Source organism: Bemisia tabaci, chromosome 9 (assembly GCF_918797505.1).
Source record: "Bemisia tabaci chromosome 9, PGI_BMITA_v3".
Taxonomy (NCBI): domain Eukaryota; kingdom Metazoa; phylum Arthropoda; class Insecta; order Hemiptera; family Aleyrodidae; genus Bemisia; species Bemisia tabaci.
Window position 1 is genome coordinate 18,189,754 of NC_092801.1, and position 10,274 is coordinate 18,200,027.

The following is a 10,274-nucleotide window of genomic DNA, read 5'->3' on the forward strand; positions in this document are numbered from 1 at the left end:
TTCGTAAGTGCTTTTGTCTCCTGACAACAAAATTGTGATCTCAAAATTCGAGAAAAATTACGAGTAGCTGGAAAAATGGAACCAATTGACGCGATATATCGCGTGCCGTTCTGACACAAAATATGGTGTCCATCGAATCACCTTAAGGAAAAAATACCCCCCCCCCCTTGAAAAAAATACCCCCACCGCGTTATCCTTGACACGAGGTACTTTTCAGAAGAGGCACGGCAACCCCGATTGAGCTTCTCAGATTCACCCCAAGCTGAACGCTGTGCCTGCCAGGGATGAATTGAACCGCACTGAAATGAATATTCATAGCGTCGACCGAGAAAGATGCCTGCGCATGGGTTGTCGAATCGTTATCGAACCGCCAGGGTCGATACATAGTGTTGCGAAGATGAGAATCAGTGGCGAAACGCGAATGATCGATTATCGATATTTCCCCTCTTGAGGCTACGGTATAGTATCGATTATTAGAGTGTTCGGTGCGAACACCCTGTTCATCGATCATTTTCCATGGTTTGAATGGCAGACCAATCGATTAAATCGCAAAGTACGCCACGCCACTGACAGGAATAACAATTCGATCAGTGACATGGCGCTTTATGATATATCGATTAATCCGCCATTTAAACCTATGGAAAAGGATCGGTAAACAGGGTGTTCGCAACGAACACCAAAATAATCGATTCTTTACCATAGCTTTAAATGGAGCAATATCGAATCGATCATTAATGCTGTGCCACTGAAATCGATCAGGGTCATTCGATAACGGTTAAATAATCGACTCACCGGCAATCTCATTGCATGATTACGTGATAAGATTTAGTCAAGTTATCGAAAGGAAAACTCACACAAATATCAATAACCACACGTTTAGGTTTCTGGAAGCATGCATTTTCCGCACAAAATCTGGGATTTTGACATTTCCACACAACGATCGTGATTGAAGTTTTCGCACAAAATATTTCCCGCACTAGTTACATGAAGTTACAGCAGTTACCTCGCAAGCAAATGACGAAAAAACGTACGTTGTTATCTCTTACAAAAAGTGTAGCTTTCCCCGATGAACAATAGGTCAGTAAAATGTTTCCCTCTAATTCTTCTAAATCTTTTTTTTTGTCTGTGGATTAAGAGAAACACGATTCAATTATCTGCGTGGTGTTGCCAAGTCGTGCTGAAATTAAAGTTTTCCCGGCTGATTTTGTGCGGAAATGTCAATCCACGTGTTCGTGCGGAAATGTCAAAATCGGAAATTTAGTCCGGAAATGTAAACCCACCAGTCTTCTCCTCCCCACATTAACACAAAATGTCGGTTACACTGGGAAAAAAAGCACATTTGATCTAGAGTCCAGACTCTTCAAAACATCGACAAGAAAAGATACTCTTGATTCAATCAGAATCTAGCTTAAATCAAGAAAGAAGCCTCTTAATTTGAGCGGATTTCCTTTTGATTTAAGCTTAAATCTGATTGAATCAAGAGTCCTTTTTCTTGTCAATGTTTTCAAGAGTCTGGACTCTAGATCCAATGTGTTTTTTTCCAGTGCTTATCATAATTGTATTGTCTCGCTCCCGTGAGAGCTGTCCGAAGCGTAGCACTCCCGAATCAAGCGGTATCCTTGCACCGACTTTCAAGTTTATAGAATTGTGTTTTCGCCTTTTTCTCACGCACATAACTTAACCTCACCACCAGACCCCCCTATCCCCCTCGTTCCCCCTCACGCTGACTTCGCGTGGTGACTGTTCGTTAGATAGCCAGCGACTTTTCATCCGCTTCTCATTTATCATTCAACGAGATTCTTCGCTCTCGGAGTTGATTACACTTATCACTCGCGCGGGAAGCCACTCCGACGAATCGAGGTAAAACACCGCACGAAAATCCGTACGGCGCCGGATTTATTCCGACGAATGTATATTTCCTGGAATGGGTCGGTTGCGCTAGTCATAGAACCCTGAAAGAAAAGCCTCTTGGATCCTGAGTCCATACTCTTAAAAAATGTGACAAGAAAAAGTACTCTTGATTCAATCGGATTTTTGCTTGAATCAAGAACCAAGCCTCTCAATTTGAGCGGATTTCCTTTTGATTTAAGCAAAAATCCGATTGAATCAAGAGTAATTTTTCTTGTCAGATATTTTAAGAGTCTGCACGGAGAAAAAAACTTCGTGCGTGGGACCCGAAGTTTAGGTCATATGGATCTCTGAAGTTTTCGGATTGAGCATCTGAGCACTTTAGGTCCAGCTGCTGAGGTTTGGATCACACATCTGAAACTTCAGTTCTTACATCTGAAGTACTTCGGTTTTCACATCCGAAAAACTTCGGTTCTCACATCCGAAAACTTCGGTTCTCACATCTGAAGTACTTCAGATGTAAGAACTGAAGTTTCAGATGTGTGATCCGAACCTCGACAGCTAGACCTAAAGTGTTCAGATGCTCAATCCGAACCTGAACTTCGGGTCCCACGCACGACGTTTTTTTCTCCGTGTGAATTCTAAAAAATGGGACAAGAAGAAATACTCTTGATTCAACCGGATTTTTGCTGGAACTTGATCACATTGTTGGGAATATTCATGAGTTTTTCATATAATTTTACTCATTTTTCCTCGGAGATTTGAAAAATGAGAATGAAAAAAGTATTTGCCGAATGACGCATGGGGCGAATTCCGGCAACACTGTATCGCGCATACGGCGTTCTTCCCAAGTGCGGTAGCACTCTGGCCGAGTACTTGGCGCTGACCGGTCCGGGATTTTGAATAATTCAAAAGCGCACCGCGGTTCCAGTTTCGACCACTCGCGGCGCTGCGGTCGCATTTTGATTTCCGACCCTTCGCCATCCACCCATCAACTCCTTCACCACGGATCATTTAACCGTGCACCGATGAGCTGTGACGTCAGTGCGAACGCCGTCCAACGACCAGACGCATTTAAACCTGAGAACCTTTAAAGGAATAGAGTGAGGTACATATATAGGGAGAGTCCCGGCATGTCGGTAATTTTGAGATTAGATCACGGAGTTTTTATGTTTTTAAGGCCCATAATTACAGGGTGTCTATAAGTCTGGAATTTCCGGAAAGTCCGGGAGTAGTACTGATTTTTTAAAGGCGGTCCGGAAGTACTAGAAAAAAAGTACCGCAGATTTTCTGGAATTTTTTAAATTTTTTTTCATTTTTGTCGCAACTTGGGCGAGAAATTTTTTTGGAATTTTTTGATTTTCGTCAATTGGAGGTAGGCACAGAAAAAGTACTGAATTTTCTCGTGGAGGAGGTACTGAATTTTTAGGGAATGCACTGTGTAAGGATTGAGCGGGTCAAAAAAATACCAGAAAAAATGAGTGTAGCCAAAAAGTGATAAGTTTCCGAGGGACCAAAGAATATGGGATGACGGCTCAAAAATGGTGAAGAAACATGTGCTAGACCTAAAAGGTTGGAGGTGATTGTACCGAGAGATCAAAGAATGAAAGGATCGAAAAGAAAGAGAAAATGGAATAATATATGCGGTTTTCAAGTGAGAGACTATTTTTTATTGATCAGAAGGATCCTGTCCTAGGTGATTTTATTTTTACCAGGCTCAAAGTGAGCCGGCTACTACCATGGGTAGGAGACCTGAAGGGCCACCAGGCACGTAATGCGCCGGCTTCTGCTTTGCGCAGGAAAGTCAGAAGGACTTGAAATTTTGAATACTACTCTGTGCTATTGCACTTACTTTTACTCCGGATTCATATGAATCGGCTTCTCCGGTAGGAGGATTTGATACAAACGTGAATTTAGTTAGAGATGTCTTGAAATTTTTCCTGGGTGAATTTAGATAGGACTGCCAAAAGTGGAATATTAAAGTTGATTTCGTGATGACCCTGAGAGATTAGCCGCTCCGATCGCTATAGATGGGTTGATTCAGCTTGCTCGCCAAATTCGCTCCTTGACCTTGCTCGAGGAACTTGATTCTTGACTTGGGTTCGGGTTTCCTTTCTGGCTGCTGCTTGAACTTGGTTGAGTCTTGGTTTCCTGGGTCTTGATTAGCTTGCTTCGCTGCTTGGCTGGATCTGGAGACTGGGTGTTGATCGGACGGCGCATCACTTAGAAGTGAATTCATGGAGCGCAGCGTCCCAGTATTTATACCGGTCGCGTGAGAGAGCGTTGCCGCGAGCTTGGCTGTGATTGGTCGACGCGAGCGCTGTGTGAGAAATTGGCGGGAGTACCGCTATGCGAGTTTGAACTTCGCGGGAGCACCGCTAGGCGAGATTGAACTTGGCGGGCGCTGTGGAGACTAAGTTTTGGACGTTTTGAATTTCGCGCCCGCGCGCGGCTCGTGATTGGTGCGCTGCCTCGCGTTCATTCTGAGGCTGGGGCCAATGGAATTCAGCGGAGCTTTTTGCTCCCGGATTCATCACTGTGATTGGATTTCTAATGATTATTATTTTGTAGGTGAAACCGAACATACTCCCCCCGTTGAACGAGTGAACTCGTTCAAGAAGCTGGACTTATTTTCATGCGGGTTCGCAATACATACAGCGGGATCTCCCTATTGGTCGGTTTCGGGTAGTGGCAGGCGGCATAATTTTGACACGGGTCTGCGTAGGGTGCCGGTTTGAGTTTTTACGTCTACCACTCTTATAATTTTGTCAGGGCCTGGAAAGCAGTTTGTGACTTTGCCCATGCGCCAATGCAATGGTGCCAAATCTGGGTCTTGTATCAGAACTAGGTCCCCATTTTTCAGTTTTTGGGTTGATTTCAGCCATTTTGAGCGCTGACGTAATGTGTTAATGTACTCATTTTTCCAGATCTTCCAGAAGCTTTGGCTGGCTTGTTGGATCACCTGCCAACGATCCAAATGGTTTAATTTTATATCCGTTAGATCATGCTCGGGGAGTGAGTTCATTGTGTCGCCTATGAGAAAATGAGCCGGGGTCAAGGCTCCAATTTCAGATGGGTCGGTCGAAATCGGGCAGAGAGGACGGGAGTTGAGGACGGCCTCGATTTTGTACAGTAGTGTTGTGAACTCTTCGAAAGTGAGAACTTGAGTCCCAACTACTCTTCTTATGTGGTGTTTTACCGACTTTATTCCGGCTTCCCATAGTCCTCCAAAATTGGGACCAGACGGAGGAGAAAAATGCCAGTGAATTTCTTTCGTGGTTAAAAAGTTTGAAACTTCTTCTTTCGTGACATTGTCCTTTAAAAATTTATAAATTTCCTTCAATTCATTATTGGCTCCGGTGAAATTGGTTCCATTATCGGAGAAGAGATTTTTGCATAATCCGCGCCGGGATACGAAGCGATCAAGAGCTGCGATGAAGGCCTCTGATGTTAGATCGCTAACACATTCAAGATGTAGAGCCTTTGTCGTCATGCAGACAAATAGTGCGAGGTATGCCTTGGTTTGGCGGGATTTTCTTAGATTGTTTTCCTTTATCGTAAAAGGTCCTCCGAAATCTAAGCCGGTGTTGAGGAAGGGCCTTGCTTCTTGGACCCGCCATTTTGGTAGGTCGCCCATCGGGGGCTGAAAGTTGGTTGGCTTTGTTTTGAAGCACGTGACACATTTTAAGATTTGAGCTCTGACTTTCTGACGGGCGTTGATGAGCCAGTATTTAGTGTTTAGGCTCGCGAGAGTCAACTTAGGACCGCCATGCAGTGTTTCTTGGTGGCAAGAGTTGATTATTAGCTCAGAAAAGTGGCCATTTTTCGGCAGGAGGATAGGGTATTTTGCTGCAAAATTCAGCTCTGAGTGGGTTAATCGCCCTCCTACTCTTAAGAATCCTTCCTTATCGATGAACGGTCTTAGTGATATGAGGTTTGGAGGGGTATCCTTGGAATTTTTCAATGCGTGAATTTCGGATTTAAAATTTGATTGTTGAGTATACTTGATCCAATAGTTCCGGGCTGCCTTGAACTCGTCCGGAGATAATGGTGACTTGAGCTTAGTGCGATTTTTCGGTCTGGCGTTGTGAATAAATCGAAAGATCCACGCTGTAACTCTAATTAAACGGGTTAATTTTGAGTGTGATTCCAACAGGTTCTGGTTCCATGTTTCCTTCCTAGTTTGAACAAGAACTACGGGTTCATCTACTATGTCTTTCAATCCTTCTTGAGTGCTAGGGATGGGTTCATTACTTTTTGGCCAGCTTTCAATTGGAAGTTTCAACCATTCCGGACCGTGCCACCAGAGCTCATTATCGATCAATTTTTCGGGTTCGCAGCCGCGGGACGCTAAATCAGCGGGGTTCTCCTTTGATTTCACGTGACTCCAATCTTGAGGATTTAGTGTTTCTAGAATTTTTACGACCCGGTTTGCTTCAAATACCTTTAATCGATGAGGCGGAGTGCGGAGCCAGTCGAGGACGACGGTTGAGTCTGTGAAGGCAAATTTGCTCCTGATTTTGATGTCATCGCAAGCTTGCAAGGAGAACTCAAGTAAATCAGTCATTAGCACTGCCCCGGATAGCTCTAGGCGTGGTATGCTCAGGACCTTCAGGGGCGCTACTCTGCTTTTGGCAAGCAGTAGGTTTACCTTGACTCTGCCATGAATGTCTTCGACCCTGAGGTATACAGTGGCTCCGTATCCCTTCTTGCTGCCGTCACAAAATGCTATCAAATCAAAGTTAGTGGCGTCCAACAAGGAGACGTGACGGGGAATTTTTATGCGGGTTATGTCAGATAGATTGGCGGCAAATTTATCCCACGAGGTTTTAATGCATTCAGGTACTTGCGCGTCCCAATCTAGTCCAAGGAGCCAAATTTGCTGTATAAACTGCTTTGCCATTAATACTATGGGTGTTATCAATCCGAGCGGGTCAAAAATTCGGAATATTAGAGAGAGAATGCCTCGTTTTGTGAAAACTACGGGTAGGCGGTCCAATTTGTAGGAAAATGTATCTGGTACAGGTTGCCACTGGAGGCCCAAGGCGGAGACGGCTCCTTCCCCGTCTGAGAAATTCAACGGCGTTTCTAGGATGCTAGATTTTGGCAACCCTTCAAGAATCTCGGGTTCGTTGGTGGACCATTTTTTCAGCTCAAATTTGCACTCCCCAGCTATCCCAGTTAATTGCTTCACGCAATTTTTGGCCTTACTGATTGAGTCCGCTCCGGCCAAGATGTCATCGACAAAAATTCGCTTTTTGATGATAGGGGAGGCGTCTGGGTACTTGTGTCCTTCATCCTGTTCAAGTTGATTCACGGTTCTAAGAGACAGGAAGGAGGATGCTCGCTCGCCGTACGTAACCGTGTTTAACTCGTATTCCTCGATGTCTTGCGAAGGGTCGTCGCGCCATAAGATGTGCTGATACTCTCTGTCCTCTGGTCTTATCAGTATTTGGCGGTACATTTTGCAGATATCCGTGGTGAAGGCATATTTGGGTAGGCGAAACCTGGTTAGGATTTCGGCGATGTCTGATTGTAGCTTCTTGCCTGCATATTGGCACTCGTTCAGAGACTTGCCACTGGTCGTCTTCATTGAAGCATCGAAAACAGTGCGCATTTTGGTTGTTGCACTTGAAAGGTTCCATACTCCGTGATGCGGGATGTAATACTTGGCCTTCCCCATATTCTCGCGGGTAACAAGGCTCATGTGCCCTAGGTCTTTGTACTCTTTCATAAACTCCTGGTAAGCTTTCTTCAGCTCTGGATCCCGCTGGAAGCGTTGTTCTAACTTCAGCAGTCTGGACCGGGCCAAGTTGTAGGACTCGCCCAGGTCCACATCAGATTCCTTCATGAGTAGAGGCACCACGTATCTGCCATCAGGTTGGCGGTAATGTTTTTCAACGTACATTTGCTCGGCGATGTTGTCGTCCGGTTTTTGGATCGGCTTGTGAGGGACGTCTTCTGTCCTCCACAACTTGGTGAGTCCTGCATCCAGGTCTCGGTTATTTATTGTGAGTAAGGCGGTGATTTGATCCTGTGATTCGTTGTAAGTTAATTTTCCCGTAAGGACCCATCCGTAGATACTGTCAAGAGCTACGGGCCAGTCTTCAGCTAGAATGATCTTACGGCCGGTGTAAATGTGCGGATACAAATCTGCTCCTATGAGCAAGTCAATTGGACTCGGTTTTGTCCATTCTGGGTCGGCTAGTTTCAGGCCTTTCAAGGGCCTCCGCATTGAGTCGGGTAGTGGGTTCAAAGGCATGTTTGAGGTTATGTTCGTCATCACTGTTGCCGTAGTGGTGAAGACTGGTTGTGATTCGAAACGCGACTTGATTACGCATTCTACAGTGCCCTTAACATCATTTATGGTTTGGTTACCCAAGCCAGATATGGCTGGTGCATTTTTGCTTATTTTCAACCCTAACTTCTCAGCACATTTCGCTGTTAGAAAGGTTGACATGGCGCCGCTATCAATGAGACAGCGCATGGGTAGGAACTTGCCCCTTTTGTCTTTCACTAGGACAACTGCGGTTCCGAGAATGCAAGTAGATTCATATGGTTTTGATTCAGAGATGTGGACGGCCTTTATGGGTTCGGAGCTTGAGGAGGTTGTGTCCGTCGCAATAAGGATTTGATTTTTGGGTTCATCAGTTTTATCGACGTGTAAAACAGAGTTATGTCGCCCTTTGCATGATTTACAAGAAAATTTAGACTTGCACGAGGCCACTGAATGTCCACCTCGCATGCAATTGAAACATAGTTTCTTGGATTTGACCATTGCCCTGCGGTCACTAATGGATTTCTTAAGAAAGGCATCACATCGGAAAAGTATATGGTCAGCTTCACAAAGTGGACATGTCGCAGGTGGGTAGGATTTGCCGCTAGATTGGTTCGTATCTTCGGTTTTGGATAGGTGAACTTGCTTGGTTTGGTTGGGTGTGGATTTTGGGTTACTTGATTTTGCGGAGGTGCCGTCCAGCTGCAGGCACTCCTTCTCCAAAAATTCAACAATTTCTGCGATGGTTGGATATTTGACCTCAGCACCACGAAAGTCATCGAGGCGCTTTCTAAAATAAAATGACATTTTCTGGACAATTACGGCCGTCAACATGGATGCATATTCAGAGAGTTCATGTTTTAGCCCTTCAAGAGCCTGGGTGTGCTCCCTATACTTGGTGAGGAACGACGGAATATGCGTAACGTCCTTAATCTCAGGAAGGTTGAGTAATCCATTAAAGTGGTGAAATATATGCCTTCGCTCGCATTGAAAACGTTGGCACAGGATTTGCCATGCTACATCGTAGTTGGAATCAGTGATATCCAACCCTTTAACCAAATCTAGCGCCTCACCCTTCAGGGAAGTGAGCAAGTATTGAAACTTTTTCACTTTTGCTAACTCCTTCACATCATGCACGGATACGCTAAACAGGTTGTAAAAAGACCGCCAGTCTTCCAATTTGCCCGAAAACTGGGGCAACTCAAGTTTGGGTAGCCTAACATTCGCCGTAGATGATGATTGAGACTTGGCCGAAGTGTTCTCAGAGGTTGGGGTAGAATTACGCAAGACTTTAGGTGTAATAGAGAGAAAGGTTACTTCTGCTGCAAGAATTATTTCGTCGAATTCTTCCTGAATTTGATCCGTATTTACTCTCGATTCATGCGGAAGTTTTGAGTTAAGATTTATCAATTCATTTTGGATTGCATCGAATTTCTCCTGGAATATTGCTAAGCGATCGAAAAGTGGTCTGAATTGCTCACAATTAATGTCCGAAAGTTCATTTTTGAACGTTTTCTCAATAGCCTGTACCCTAGAAAATATAGTGGCTCGCTTAGTCTCTAATGCTTCTGCCATTCTCTCCTCTTCACTTATTTCGGGTGAATGTCTACCGCGTTGTTTCTTTACCATTTTGCTTGCTTAGGTGCGTTAAGGTTCGAATCCGGCCCGAGGGACCAAAAAATGTAAGGATTGAGCGGGTCAAAAAAATACCAGAAAAAATGAGTGTAGCCAAAAAGTGATAAGTTTCCGAGGGACCAAAGAATATGGGATGACGGCTCAAAAGTGGTGAAGAAACATGTGCTAGACCTAAAAGGTTGGAGGTGATTGTACCGAGAGAAAGAATGAAAGGATCGAAAAGAAAGAGAAAATGGAATAATATATGCGGTTTTCAAGTGAGAGACTATTTTTTATTGATCAGAAGGATCCTGTCCTAGGTGATTTTATTTTTACCAGGCTCAAAGTGAGCCGGCTACTACCATGGGTAGGAGACCTGAAGGGCCACCAGGCACGTAATGCGCCGGCTTCTGCTTTGCGCAGGAAAGTCAGAAGGACTTGAAATTTTGAATACTGCTCTGTGCTATTGCACTTACTTTTACTCCGGATTCATATGAATCGGCTTCTCCGGTAGGAGGATTTGATACAAACGTGA

At 44.6% G+C, this 10,274-nt stretch overlaps 1 protein-coding gene across 1 annotated transcript; it reads right to left on the bottom strand.

The window, feature by feature from the left end:
* Positions 1–4,516: 4,516 nt before the first annotated feature.
* On the bottom strand, positions 4,517–9,754 carry LOC109037822 (uncharacterized). The gene has a single exon (XM_019052646.2). It carries the CDS (start codon positions 9,752–9,754, stop codon positions 4,517–4,519), a length of 5,238 nt encoding a protein of 1,745 aa, XP_018908191.2.
* Between the last annotated feature and the right edge of the window lie 520 nt (positions 9,755–10,274).